The sequence below is a fragment of the Gossypium raimondii genome, chromosome 13 (genome assembly GCF_025698545.1).
Source record: "Gossypium raimondii isolate GPD5lz chromosome 13, ASM2569854v1, whole genome shotgun sequence".
Lineage (NCBI taxonomy): Eukaryota > Viridiplantae > Streptophyta > Magnoliopsida > Malvales > Malvaceae > Gossypium > Gossypium raimondii.
In genome coordinates this window covers 30,542,043-30,557,710 of record NC_068577.1, presented here as the reverse complement: position 1 = coordinate 30,557,710, position 15,668 = coordinate 30,542,043, and the positions used below count along the sequence as shown (strand labels likewise).

Sequence of the window (15,668 nt, the reverse complement as noted above, 5' to 3'; positions counted from 1 at the left end):
TGTGGTACAAGTCAGTATACCCTCCAGTTCACACGACCTGGCACACGGGCGTGTGAGGCCATTTTGAAGGGTACACGGCTTGACACACGGGCGTGTGGTCTGGTCGTGTGGTCTGGTCGTGTGACTCAAGGTAGTGAGTTACATGGTTTTGGACATGGGTTGGGACACGGCCGTGTGTCCCCATTTCGAATGCCCACACGGCCTAGCCTCACGGGTGTGTGTCCCCTACACTTTGAAAATTTTCCATGTTTTCCTAAAAATATATTGAGTACTCGGTTTAGTCTCGAACCACTTTTAATGTTTATTTTGGGCCTCGAGGGCTTGTATTAGGGACCATATGATTGTCTATGAATGGTTTATAAATTGAATGAGAAATGAATTCGAATTGTTTGATTGTTTGACCTATAAGTCTGGTAATGCTCTGTAACCCTATTTTGGCGTCGGATACGGGTTAAGGGTGTTACACATTGTGTCTTCTTAATGATTAATATGACTACTATCAACTAATGAATGTGATAAAATTGCTCGTTGGAGAACAAACAACCCGTGGCCACATTCCATATTTATCAATCCACACAATGCCAATGAGAGAATATCGTTAACTCTTTAATCGAGCTATGAATTCCATTGTTGCTAGTAAAGTCATGTCATACACAAGTCATGTATCCAACATACTGACTATCGAATTAGTCATCTTTAGAGCATAAACCTCTATTTATATCAAAGCACATAAGTTACATACAAATGGTCAGTGAATAACTTAGGATTTAGGTAAATCACACCATGAACGTCACAAGTGAATCAATTCACAAACGAATTCATAATTAATTCAACTTGGGTCCAGTCCAATGTATCATTCTTCCAATGAGTACATCTATGTCTCTACCCGTGGAGTCAACTGCTCCAATGACGAAGACTAGTCATCTCCCTAATTGAAATTGTAGATGACATAATAATCATTTAAAGTATTTGAATCAAATGTCTACTTTGATTCTTTTACGATATTATGGACCTTTTTAGATTATCTACTAATGTAAGATGTCTTTCTCGCAATGTAAACGTTCTTATAGTGTCACTTATTATCAGTTTGAACTTAGGCAATCAATGAGCTAGTATTTGATTGTCACAATTTTTCTATGTATGCAAAACATGAAAGACAAAAACACAAAAGATATAATAGCGAAATGTGAAATTAACTTTATATATTTATTTATCGTTCAAATACATAGAAAATAATTATATATTTACTATAATATGGGCACATTTCCCAACACTATGAATATCTACCTATTTTGGAAAAGAAAGATTGGGTTATTGAATTTTATTTTATCACACCTGTTATTAAATTGAATTGATTGTGATTATCTCTGTAATCTTCTTTTGTCATTATCCCCATGCAAGATTGAATGTAAGATATTTGATTATGAAATATCCATTTGAATTGTGGAATATTTTAAAAGAAATATATGAGTAACAAAATATGGTAATTTTATCTAAATCTCATTATGTTTGGATGCACCTAAAGTCGCAATATTTTAAAACTATTAGTGAGTATAATTACAGTAGTATTAAGTTCTCAATTAAAATTGTGGGAGAATATTATTGATGAGGACTTGTTAGAAAAACTTTTTAACTTTTCACACTTCAAATGTGCTATTAAATGAAAAACAATAAAGCTTGTCATATTAGATTAGCTCCACTCCACAAGAGAATGTAGCAATATATAAAGATGTAATCTTTGGCGTGGATGTAGTAAATGATTATATAATAATTGTGAAATGGATGATCATATTAATTCTTCTCACCACCATAAGTGGAAAAATGAAGATAAATAAGAGAAGAACAAGAATTCCCAAGAGAAACCTTTAAGGAGTGAAGATAACTTATGTTATTGGTGTGGTATAAAAGACCATTGGTTGTGTACATGTTATGCGCCTAAATATTAAGTATGATTTGTATTCTTTTTAGATTGCAACACTAATTACTTAATTATTGAATTTCTTATTAGTAATAATTTTCTCACCACTAGAAGTGGAGATATAAAGATAAATAATAGAACAATAATAGTTCTTAATATAACTCTTCAAAGAAGAGATAATTTATGAAAAATCATTGATTATGTTCATGTTGTACATATGAAAGTTTTATTATTTAATTAATTTTTCTTAAAAGAAAGGAAACATATGTCCCGTAAACAATATAATAGTGCATACTACCCTAAGGGATAAGAAGCGATTATCCTTTTGGTAACGAACGTACAAATCTTTGGTGGTATAAAATTAATTTAAGGTTCTAGAATAGCTAATATTTGATGATACAAAATTAAATTAAAATATATAAAATATTTTAAAATATTTTAAAATTATTTATAATATTAATCATAAAATTTATACTAAATCATTAAATAATATTAATATAATACATATAAGAAAACCGGTGCATCCTAAGAAAACTAGTATGTACATGTAGGGGTGAGCATTCGATCGAATCGAATGTAAAAATTTCAAGTTAATTGAGTTGACGAAATCTATTTTATCATCCTAACTCGATTTGAAATTTTCTCAAATCGAGTCGAGTGAGATGGAATTCAAATAAAATTAAATCGAATATATTTGTTCGAGTTAAATTAAAAAAAATAACTTTGGTCCTTGTAGCCACTGCCACCCACCGTAATCAAATTTGTTATTAACTTTCTTCCCCTCATAATTTATTTATTAATCTTTTATATACGGGTTAGTTTCTTTCCTTGCTTAGTTGCTTCAATTATCTTCTGATTCTCGTCGTCATGTATTTTGAAATTAAAAATATATTAATTTTTAAAAATGTGATTTTTAAAAATATATATATTTTAAAGATAAAATGTGAAATTAATACTAATAGAAAATTTTAACACGAATATTTTATGGCATCATCAATAATTTAACTTTAATAGAAATTGATAAAGATTCAGCATGATTAAATAATTCAATAATATAATTAGTATAAATGTGAAATATAATTCAATAATATAATTAATGGACATAAATTTGAGAAAAAAAAGTTTTTGGAGTTTGAGAAAGTAAAAGAAAAAAAATTGGGGGTTTAGAGGGAAGTAAAATTTTTGAAGGAGAAGTAAAACTTTTGGAGGAAAGCAAAGGGGTTGGGGGAAGGGAAGTAAAAGAGTTTGATATTTGGTTTACTTGAATTATTCGAGTTATTCGAATTCGAAAATTTAAGTTAATTCGATTAGCTAGATTAATTTGATTTAAATAATTCGAAATTCAAATTTTTTTTTCGAATTTTTCGAATCGAAACAAAATTTATTCACCTCACATATGCGTACATATATTATATACAAAAGTGGAATGAAAATGGAGGAAAATCCCCTATATACGAAACCATATTCGGAAAATGGAAGCCTTGAATGCAAGCTGTGTCCACACTTCACTTGGATTCCAGAGCGGTTTAATTGTTAGATAAAAACAGAGTAGGTGAGTTTGCAGTGAACTGAAAAGCCAAAATTTTAGGTTATCAAGGATTTAGTTGTACTATTTGGACAAAAGTGTTGGGATATTTAATATCCAAAAATAGATGATACAAACATGAAAGGATATACAAAATTGCATCATGATATTGTCTTTTGAATTTATCCAAATTTCTAATATAAATACTGGAGAGTTTGAATTAACTGGATACAAGTTGATGAGATACCAAGTTAGCGGGATGCATGCGAAGCTAATAGACTTCAAAATTAACAAAAATGAAGCTAGAGAGACTGCAAGCTAGCGGTGTTCGAATTTCTTATTCAGATGGGAGCCCTTCCAAAATCCAAATGACAACTAAAACGTATTAAAATCGTATGTATACCAATGCCTTTATCAAGAGTTAAAACAGCAATTAAAGAAAAAAATAGTAATGTACCAATGCACTGGTTGGGCCAAAATTGATTGTATTGGCTTGTCTTCATATCACATGGACTAACGAACAGTGCAATTCAATACATGCATCTCATCCAGTTTTCCAATTCGAGCACTACTTGAACATGGTTAGTATCCTGCAAACGTCGAGTTAAGCCCATGATGGTGCCGAAGATACGTTAAATACGAGTCAAGGTGAAGATTTATGGTATTTTTCACATTTTTTAGACACTTTGTAGGCACTTACTGCTGCCTGTGTTGCAACACCAAAGATAGATGCAGCCACTTGAAAAACAGAGGCGACGTCGTGACAAGGAAGCATGGGTTGTCACAACGACGTGACGTATTCCCTAAATAACGCAGCCACGTTTTTTAGAGCCAAGCAAGGCTCTTTCTTTCAGTCAAATTCTGATTTGTCCAGAGATATTTTAGTCATATTAGTCCTCTAATCTTAGTCTATAAAAAAGGCTATTATACCTCTAATAGATGTGGAGAAAAAGAGTAAAAAGAGAACTTTGTATTTGAGAGAAGGTTTTTATTTTTCGGGATTAGGGATTTGTACATCCAGATCAATTTCTTCTTCATATTGTACTCTCATTTTTTTCTAATTAGTGAAAAATTAAAGCCTACCTTACCTGTGGTTTTTTATCCTCCTAATTATATCGATCAGAGAAGTTTTTCCACACAAATTTATATGCTTGATCTACTTTTCTTTTCGTTTTTTATTCGGATTGATTCACAACAATTATAATTCCGTTAAATTCTCTTTATAAGTCTCATTTTTGAATTTTCTCAAAGTATTTATCTATTATACTAAAAATTTGAGGGTGTTAAATCTGGTGGTAATCAAATAACATTTTCAATTACTTTGGACAAACACTACAACTTTATTTAACTAATGAAATGCACAAGGATTAAACTAAAGAAAACATTTATAACAAAACCACTACTTCCAGTTTCATACTACATGGCAATATTGGTTATACCCCTAAAAGATTATAGAGCAATTTATACCTTTGTGTCATTTTTTTGTTTTATACAATCCCGATTTTATATTTTCAGTGCCCGTTGGGGTCTTTTATTTTCCCAACTATTACTCCAAAAACAAACATTAATGTATTTTCTCGATTACATAAGCGTGATATGAAAATTATCTTCCCTTGCCGTGGTTTTGTTTCCAGAATAAATATTTTTCTAAGCTAAACCAGGTACTTCTAACGCTCCAAAAATTGGGAAATTGGGAAATGAGTTGATTAAAGTGAGAGATCATAAGGAATTAATTTAATATTGGATATGGAAATCTATGTAGAGAATCGTGAATGTGAAAATGTGGTAAAAAGGAACGAATCATAGATTTTAAAAAAAGTAGATGATTAAAGTGCAGTTTCACCAAGTAGAGAAATGTGAGTTAATGATGATTCTTTGGCATCACAGTGACTTGGAAAATGTATTGGTGTGATGAGGATCACATTTGGACTAAGTTGGATAAGATTGAAAGAATCAAGACCAACTTGCAAATTTTCCATTTTCATCTGTGTAATTTTGATCACAAAAAGAAAAATAATAGGGAAGGTTGGATATGTTAAGTGTTAAGTTCGATGGTAAGAAAGAGTAATAAAAGGTGAAAATGGGGCTAAAGTATAAAATGGCATTTTAATAAATTTTTTACATAAAATTTATGTTAGAAATATCATTGGAAGAGATATTATATTGTTGGATTTCATTTTGAGCCCTTGGATGCGATTAAGCATGGTGATTTAAAGTGGGCCAAAAGTTTTAAGTTGGATTTTGACTTAGCTATTTTTTAAATAAAATAAGGGAGGAAAGATTACAAAAAATTGTCTTCCACCCATTTTAGCAAACCCTCCCTTCTCTAAGGGGAAGAATAGGCTCTTTTCCATTTTTCTCATTCTCTTCAAATCCAACCCAAATTTCAATCTCCAAACTTTGATTTCTCTAAAAAGTCAAGTAGCAAACCAATTTCTAAACTCATTCTCATCACCATCTCTTTCATTCAAACCTACGGTTTCATGGGTTCAGTGAGAGAAAGTTGAAACTAGAGAGAGAAAGCTTCAAAGTAGGTTAGTAATGATATTTTCAATATCTCTTAAGTGATAACTTAAGGTTATTTGTATGAGAAAGCTTTTTGAGCTTCTATTTTGATATTTATGTTCATATTTTGGTGTTAAGAAAAGGGAAAGTGGTGGGGAGTATGTAAGCAGTAGAATAGTTAGGATGCAATAGCATACCATAGGGATTAGTATGTGTGCTTTTGAATGACAATATGATGTGTTATGGCATAGCACGTTGGTATACCTTGGTCCCTTATATGTTTAGTGTGTTAGGTTGGATGCATAATTAGTGCAAAACGTGTGGTGTGGTTAGTTGGAATCTTGAATATCCGAGTCATGAATTGTAATAACAAGATATGTTAATGGATATGTTCTGTCATAAATTAGATATAAAGTGGTATGTTCTAAATGTGAAATTATTGAATGAATGATTGATCTGGAAATGGTTAAACATTTGGTTGGTGAGATAGTGAAATTGAGACTAACTTTAACTATTTATGTGTATACCGAGAAAAGAGAAGTTGTATGATAAATTTGTAAGTCTTGTGTAATAAGAGACACCAAGCAGCTAAATTGAAGGAATAAATGTTCGACACCATTAAAAAACATTAAAACTACTTTCCTCAACTAGGGGTGAGCAAAACTCGATTTGACTCGAAAAAATCGAAAAAAAATTCGCATTTCGAGTTAAACGAATCGAGTTAATCGAGTTATTCGAATCAATTCGAATTTTTTTTTTCAAATTTCGAGTTCGAATCGAGTTGAGTTTTCGAATTCGAATAACTCGAATAATTTGAATATCAAACTATAATATTTTACATTTTTACACCAAACTCCCAAACCTTTTTTACTTTTCCCTCAAAACTTTTACTCCTTCCCACTTTCCCCCTAAAACTTTTACTTCCCTCCCCTCCCAACCCCCCAATCTATCCAAAATCCATTTCCCACCAAAATTTTACTCTTCTATTTACTTTTTCTCAAAATTTTACTCCCCAAAACCCTCAAAACCTTTTATTTTGCCCCAAAATTTTTACTCCCTCCCACTTTTCCCCTAAAACTTTTATTCCCTTCCCATCCCACCTCCCATCTACCCCAAACCCTCCCCCCTCCAATTTTTTTTTTAATATTTTCCCTCCAAAATTTTACGCCCCTATTTACTTTCCCTCAAACTTCTAATCCCCAAAACTTTTTATTTTCCCCCAAAAGTTTTACTTATCACCCTTTACTCTCAAATAAAAAATCAAAATTATCCAAAAAAAAAAAACACAAAACATAAATAGTAATAATTTTATTTATATCTATTATTTATATTATTAAATTAAATTTCACATTTTATATTATTTATATTATTGAATTGTTTAGTCATATTGAATATTTATATTAAAATTGAATTATTAATTATGCCATAAAATATTCGTGTTAAAATTTTATATTGGTATCAATTTCACATTTTATTTTTAAAATAACTTTTATTAAAAATCATATTTTTACATTTAATATATTTTTAATTCCAAAATACATAGTGACAAGAATCTGAAGATAATTGAAACAACTAAGCAAGCAAAGAAGCTAACCAATATATAAAAAATTAATAAATAAATTATGAGGTGATGAAAGTTAATAAAAAATTTGATTAAGGACAGATTTTATTACGATAGGTGACAATGGTTATAAGGACCCAAAATTATTTTTTAAAATTTAACTTGAACAAATATATTCGATTCGATTCGATTCGATTCGAATTCCATCTCACTCGATTCGATTCGAGAAAACTTCAAATAAAGTTAGGATGATAAAATGAGATTCAAAAACTCGATTAACTTAAAAATTTTTGATTCGATTCGATTCGATCGAATGCTCACCCCTATCCTCAACTTGCATTAAAAAGCATACACCGAGCTCTCTCAAGTAGAGTTCTGTTAATCCTTTTTACAACACCATTCTATTGTGGGGTACCGACAATTGTGCTATGTCAATCAATTCCTTCCTACTTGCAATAGTCTTTAACCTGAGGTGCGTAGAAGTCGAGGCCATTACCTGTCCTTAACTGCTTTAAAAACTTCATATTCCATTTCTCTAGTAAAGTTTTCCACTATTTAAAAATCCCAAAAACTTCATTGTTGTGCTTCATGAAATAGACCCAAACCTTCCTAGAATGGTCATCAATAAAGGTTAAGAGATATCTGCTATCTCCTTTAGAGGTGACTTGAGCTAGGCCCTATAAATCGGAGTGAATGTAGTCAAGTGTGGCCTTTGTCCTATACTCTGCAGAACTAAAGTTGACTTATGTTTGCTTCCTATAAATGCAAAATTATAACTTTCCAACTCTTACTCCCGAAAGAAAACCTCTATCATTTAAAACGGTCATACCTTTCTCACTTATATGACCAAGTCGCATATGCCACAAATCAGTTGACTCCAAATTCGTAATAGATGAAATTCTTTGCGACGTCCCTCATCGTGACTATCTTAGCTCCACCTCCGTAATTGCTGCTACACTAGTCACTGTTGAACCCTATAGAATATATAGACTGTCAATTTTCTGCCATTTCATCAAAACGAGAGCTTCACAAGATTCCTTAATGTCGCTTGACTCGATGACGATCCTACAACTATGCAAGTCTAAAATACCCAAGGAGATGAGGCTTTTCTTTAAATCAGGCACATGATTGACATTTGACAGTGTTCTGATAATCCCGTTGTACATCCTGATCAGAATGATACCAATACTTATTATCTTACAGGGTGAATTATTCTCAATAAGCACAACTCTACCTTTAACTGGACTATATGTGGAGAACCAGTCTTTGTTGGAACATATGGTAAGAACACCTTGAATCCATGACCCACAAGGACGTAAGTTTAGACCTTTCGATTGTAGACACTAGCAACAAATCGTCACCCTTGTCCTCAACCACATTAGCATCAATTACTTTAGCTTTTTGCTTCCCTTTCTCGTTTCTCTCAATAGCCTTTTAGTTTTTATTTTGTAACTTATAACATTCTATCTTAATATGACGAAACTTCTTATAGTTACCACAGGTCTTGCCTCATTTCCTCAACTTTGATTTAGACCTAGACCTACTCTGACCTGAATCCTTAGACTGTTTTCTAGATCTTGCAACAAAAATCAAGCCTTTCTTATCTGACTTGCTATTTGAACCTAGCTCATTGTCGAGTTTGTCTTTCCTTAACAAGTTTCCCTTCACATCCTCGAACGAGAGTTTATCTCTACCATAAACCAGGGTCTCTTTAAAAGTCTTATATAAAGGGGGTAAAGAGTATAATAATAGAATTCTCTGATCTTCATCATCTATATTAGCTTCGACATTCTTCATATCATTTACGAGAGTGATGAATTCACTTATGTGAGCCCTAATGAACATACCTTCGGCCATATGGAATGTGTATAGGTGCTGTTTCAGCACCAATCGATTAGTTAGAGATTTTGTCATGTAAAGGGATTCAAGGTTTCTCCATAAGGTTGATGTCGTTTTCTCTATAAGCACCTCCTGCAACACATTATTCATGAGGCATAACTGAATTACAGACAAAGCCTTCTCATCAAGCTCATCCCATTCCGACTGATCCGAATCTACGAGCTTTTTCCTTGTAACGACTTTCTTTAGGCCTTTTTGAACTAGTATTGTAGTCATCCAAACTTGTCATAAATTGAAAATTTTGATCCCATCGAACTTCTCGATATCAAATCTCATTATCGTCATTTCTGAACGGGTTGATTGCAGAATCCTAACCAAGTTCTGATGTCAGTTTGTTAAGGGATCGACCTGTATAAACAACGAGAAAGAAGGAAAAGAGTAAATTAGACACACAAATTTACTTGGAAAAACTCCTCCAATCAAGAGGATAAAAAATCACAGGCAAATGAGACTTCACTAATGAGCAAACAAATGAAGAGTACAAGATGGAGGAATTCAAAACAATCCTTAACCCAAAATACAAAACTCTCTCTGGCTAAAAACACAAAATTCTCTTAAAGCTTTCTAAAACTCTCTCTTTTCTCTCTAATGTTGTATTATTATCACATGTTTTAAGGTTTTTATGGCTTTTTAAATAGGCTAAAATTAGAGTTCTAAAAAAACTTCAATATCTCTGAAATAATTAGAGTTTAATTGGGAAAAGTAACCTTACTAAAAGTCTAATATGCAACTGTTTTTAGTTAGGAAACTGTCGCAATGTAATGGGCCGTGTCGTTTCTATTTTGTCTCTGTTTCGAATGTCTTCGCGTCGTTGCGACATCACTAGTTTTCTCGTTGCAACACCGCGAGGAAAATACGAAACACACTTCACAAAATTTATTTGCATAAAATATTAAAATAATATTTAATATAATTAAATATTTAATTGATTTGTAATTAATTGAATTTCTCAACGAAGTTAGGTATAAAATTTATTGATATATAATATTAATGCTATTTAATTTTAAAAATATTTAATATTAAAATAATACAACAATTCATCACAGTTGGAATTTTGATATTTAATATATTATGATTTAAACAATTTTTTAGTAATTTCTTATAAGTTATTTATTTTATATATTGTTAAATAATTTTTTAATATTAAAATTGTTAATATTCAATTTTTATAATTTTTATTTATCTTTATTTTGCTTTAATAAATGTAATTAACTCTTATTATATCTAAAAATATAAATTTAATTTGATAAATGTTATTAATTTGTGTCTTTTTTAAAAACTATAGTTTAAGTTTAATAATTTAATATTAATTAATATTAATATTATAACATTTAAAGTTAATTCAATTAAGTAAAATCTTAAAATAAAGAGATAATTTATTTAAAGTCAACTTTATATTGAACATAAAAGTAATTATAAAGACAAATTTTAAACAAAAGACATGGAATAACTTTAAAAATTATAACACAAAGAGTAAAAGAGTAATTTATCCAAACTGCAAATAAATAATTCAAATATAAAGTGCCATGTGTAAAGAAACTATAATGTGAACATGACCAATTTTTGTTTTTTTGTATATATATAATTATTTAAATAATATATAATATAATCCATGTATCATTTAATGTAATACATATTAATTTTGAAGGGATTAATTGAATTTGATATCATTTTATTTAGTTACATCAATTTAATAATAAAATTTTAAAAAATAAAAAAACTTGTTATTATACATTTATGAAACGAAAATAAAATATTTAATTTACTCCTGAAAAACTACCCACTCTTAGAAAACAACCCACTAATATAAGTACCCACTCTTAAAAATACCAACTCACAAATATATATTATCTATAATCTATATTATATATAAAATAGTTGAGTTACACCAACTTAATTATAAAATTACTAAAATATTTTATTTTAAAGGGTAATTAATATTATTATAAGAGTATTTTCACTTTTCATACTTTTATATAATTTTCAAATAAAATAATTGAAAAACATTTTTAGAAATTGAACACAATTGACAATACCAACAAATTCTTATAAAAGAAACTCTTGTCGCTCCACCAATAATCATTTGTTAAAATATTTTTATAAATATATATTTTAACATAGAATATTTTCGTTCACCCACATCATCGGTATGATAAAATCTAGTAATAAATTATTGTCGTTGCAATTTATCTTTCAATCAAAATTATTAATTAATTTAATTTTAATGTATTTTTCAAAATATAATTGTTATAACTAGAAATTCTATTACACACATATGCATTAGAAACCACATATTTAGAACATAGAGATGTATGATTAAAACTAATTAATGTTAATAGCACCTGAAATATGTATAATAGAGTACATCATATTAATGATACTAAATGAATATAATTATTTATCATGGTATTGTCATTAATTTTAAGTTAGTGTCGAGTTAATTTATAACACCAACTCAATCAACGACATTATTAATATACACAATTGATAAATGTAATAAAGTGTGCATAATACAATTAAAATATAAATATTATATTAAAATGAATATATGGTTTGGTTGTATATTAACATTTTGCTAACTCAAATGGTAAGGGTTCAAACCCTTACACATCGTAAACAAATTAATGCCTAATTAATTTATAACACCAACTTATTTATAAAGTTAAATAATAATATAGATGAATATGATTATTGAGGAAAAAAAATTATTGGTCACCCATAGAGTGGGTGATAAGAATTCTAGTTAGATATTGATGGAAAAAGCTTGTAATGGACGAGAGACGAAACCCAAAATGAATGCATGGTTTGGGTTTATGGTTTGGTTAAATAAGCCGAACATAACCAAATGATCTCACAAGACATTGCACAAAACCACATGCTGTCTTTATCTTTGATCTTATATCACAGGGGAAAGAAAAAAACGAAGAAAAATAAATGTAAGAAAACATTGTATTTAATTAGAGTTCAAAGCTATGATTATGATGATTCATCATATACATAGAAACAATAGGACAATCCTAGAAAGGGGAAGGGACCATTTCCCAAATGCTGTAAAGCCTGTGGGGATTGAAATAGAAAAATTTTGAAGTACAATATATCAAATGAATAAATAGGGAACCTTAGGGTTTTGAATTTGAAAAAATTATTGGTATGATCAAAAAGTGAAGGACTTCAAAATTAAAGAGAAAAAGAGTTGAAATGGGAGGGGTTGCTTGGACGGAAGAAGAAGATTATTTGCTAAAGAAATGTATAGAGCGGTATGGAGAAGGGAAGTGGCATCGAATACCTGTTTTGGCTGGTAAATTTATTTTATCTTTTTTTTTCTAAGTTTACATATTTTGTTTAAGCTTTTAGTGGAAATTAAAGGATTAGTTTTGAATAGGATTGAAGATCATCTAAAGCATGAATTTTATTTAGACAGAAGGTAAAGAAATAGCTTAGCTTTCTATCTTACCTTGAATAATAACCGGTATGGATCAGTTGAATTGAGTTAAAAAATTGATTTAAATTAGTTTTTGGATTAGGAACCGAAGGGGTTTAAAAAACATTAGTACGTGTATATATTGTTTTGATAGATTGAGTATGTATAGTTAAATTGGTGTTTGTTTAGGGCTAAAGAGGTGCCGCAAGAGCTGCAGACTAAGATGGTTAAACTATCTACGCCCAAACATCAAAAGAGGGAGTTTTGCAGCAGAGGAAGTCAATCTCATCATTAACCTCCACAGCCTCCTCGGTAACAGGCATGCTTTTCACTCCATAAAGCTAATGTGTTATTAGTAGTATAAAAGCACATGTGGTTGATAATGTTGATGATCAGGTGGTCCCTAATTGCTGGAAGACTCCCTGGAAGAACCGCAAATGATGTTAAAAACTATTGGAACTGCCATCTCAGTAAAAAGCTCAACTCTGCTCCACAATCTGAAGATGACCAAACTGCAGCAGCAACAACAACAGCCTCAATGAAACCCAGACGCCCAGCTCATGTATCTCCTAATACCCAACAAGAAACCAGCGTGTGGGCACCGTTTCACGACGTTCAAGTCAATCAGCAAGGCCAGGAAGTTGCAGCGGAGGAGCCTGTGACACTTGTGGGTGATTTGGAGTTTGATGAAGGCGGCAGCAGCAAATGGTGGGATGATTTCATCTTCGACATGGATTTATGGACTGCTTCTTTGTGAATGTCACTTTCTCCTATAATAGTATTGGAGTTGTGTTAGAATTGGAGGTCGGGATTTAAATTGTAGTTATGATGTTTGATGTAATAGATGTTATTGTGATGAATTACAATAGATATTCCTAGCATGCAAGCATTCCCATATCCAAAACTCATCTATCTAAATCAATAAGCAATAACTATCATTACTTTTCATATTGAATTTCAAGAATCTCAACAATCAAAGGACTCTGGAAAAACATACAATTCAAGAACTACTAAAGCTAGTAGCAATTGGAATAATAATCACAAGAACAATCAACAACAAAAGAATGATCCCAATACACATCCATTTCCTGCTACTCCTTTGGTACCTTTTCGCATTATTGAGCTCTTTAGAACCATCTTTCACATAATGGCTGGCATTCATCACATGGTGTTCAATATCATCCATTTGTTCCCCTTGTGCCTCCACCATCGCCGCCATGTCCAAAAACACTTGGTGCAACTCCAGCAAGCTCTTTTCGATCTCTTTAGCAGCATCATGCCTATCTTGAATCTCAACTACCGTCTCCAACACCTTCCCTCGCCCATGTTCTTGAACCGCCCTTGTTAAGAACCCCCCACCGCCACTGCCATCAGAAATGATTTTCTCGATTGTTTCCTCATCTGGGTTTTCTCCAGTCACAGTAAAATACCTTCTCCCCACAGTTTCCTTATACTCAGCCATCATTTTTTGCCTCAAACCTTGAAAATCCATCATCAGCTCCTTCAATTTGTTACGCAAGCCATTGGTGACTGCAATCCTGGTCCTGTAATTTAAGGTGCCTTCTTTGTACCCCGAGAGGCGCTTATTAGCTGCATTGGCACGGTCCATTTCTTCAAGCTGAGCCTTGATGGTCCTTGCTTTCTTTTGCACTGTGACAACGTCGTTGTTGATTTTGTTCCGCAAAGCTTTCAAGGACTCTGGTTTGTGAAGTGACTTGCTTTCTTCATTGGCTTCTTGGAGCTTGCCCAAGAGTTCTCGGATTACTGCCATTCCTTGCTTCACTTTCTCAGCTTCTTCAAGGAACAGGCCAAGGTTTTGGTCCATGGTGTTTGTAGTGGAAGACATTTCGAGATCATAGTCTGGACCAGCTTCAAGATCTTTCATTGCCTCTTTCTTGAGGTCAACATAGTTCATAAACGATTTGGTCATCAGATCATTCATCTTTGCTATCTGGAACTTTCCTTCACACCTTAAGAATCAATCAATGGAGAAAAAAATTGAATTCCCAACAATAAGATAAAAAACATGGAATGGGTTATCATATTCATCAAAATGAACCCAAAACAAGGGAGAATTAGATTTCCTTTGCAGTTCAATTTTAAATCGTATTCACTGCAAATTCATTCTAATTCAAAAGGAATTTTCCCAACATTTTGAACTGGGTTTTCTTAAAATCAACCAAAAAAGGGGGTTTAGCTTCTCTTTTATCAAAATTTAATACAAAAAATGAAGTGATATGAAATGGGTGTTTGCAAACCATACCTTGAAAATTTGCAGCTGCTTGCTGCCTTGCTCTCGTATTAGCAGACAAAAGCAGAGAAAAATGGAAAGAAATTGATTGACAGAACTTTGAGACAAAAAAGTTGGGAAGAAATTGAAGATGAAAATGGAAAGAAAGCTGAGATTTTCGCAGTTTGAATTTGATTGCAAGCTTAATACTACTTAAAAGGAAAGCAAAATCTCCCAGAAACTGAAGGGGAAAAAAATAGCCGTTTTTCCAACGGCTATATCTTGGTCCGTTATTTAATTTGTTTGCTTCTTTTTATTTCAGTTTTGTGGACACCGTATATGCAAATATTGGGCTCATTTCATCAGATCGGAGGAAATAATCAATTATTGTACTTCACAGCATAAATTATTACTTAAGTGTTTGATTGTGTTAGTGTTATCAATTAATCAAGTCTAACTCAGTTATGAAACTAGTTTCTTATGCCATGTTATGTATGGGTTTAGTTCTATGTATTAGTTATGATCACATAACTATCCCTGCATTCTTGTTTTAGTCATCCAACTTTAAATCAATTTAGGCACTAAGTTTGAATTCGATCCTATTTTGGT

General features: G+C 31.5%; 2 protein-coding genes across 5 annotated transcripts; one reads left to right on the top strand and one right to left on the bottom strand.

Annotated features, from left to right (window-relative positions):
- Positions 1-5,731: 5,731 nt before the first annotated feature.
- Positions 5,732-13,710, top strand: LOC105783759 (transcription factor MYB114). Of its 3 annotated transcripts, none has more exons than XM_012609398.2 (4): positions 5,732-5,977; positions 12,571-12,706; positions 13,027-13,148; positions 13,226-13,710. In XM_012609398.2, exons 2-4 carry the CDS (start codon positions 12,668-12,670, stop codon positions 13,584-13,586), a joined length of 522 nt encoding a protein of 173 aa, XP_012464852.1. In that variant the 5' UTR covers positions 5,732-5,977; positions 12,571-12,667; the 3' UTR covers positions 13,587-13,710. The 3 variants fall into 3 exon arrangements, with proteins under 3 accessions (XP_012464852.1, XP_012464849.1, XP_052482816.1); XM_012609395.2 differs by having other exon boundaries at positions 5,734-5,977; positions 13,019-13,148; XM_052626856.1 differs by lacking the exon at positions 5,732-5,977 and having other exon boundaries at positions 11,808-12,706; positions 13,019-13,148; positions 13,247-13,710.
- LOC105783758 (syntaxin-related protein KNOLLE) lies at positions 13,092-15,259 on the bottom strand. 2 transcript variants are annotated; one of them, XM_012609394.2, is made up of 3 exons: positions 15,093-15,259; positions 13,936-14,799; positions 13,092-13,599 (listed from the first exon to the last, which is right to left on the bottom strand). In XM_012609394.2, exons 2-3 carry the CDS (start codon positions 14,769-14,771, stop codon positions 13,590-13,592), a joined length of 846 nt encoding a protein of 281 aa, XP_012464848.1. In that variant the 5' UTR covers positions 14,772-14,799; positions 15,093-15,259; the 3' UTR covers positions 13,092-13,589. The 2 variants fall into 2 exon arrangements, with proteins under 2 accessions (XP_012464848.1, XP_012464847.1); XM_012609393.2 differs by lacking the exon at positions 13,092-13,599 and having other exon boundaries at positions 13,744-14,799.
- Positions 15,260-15,668: the final 409 nt, after the last annotated feature.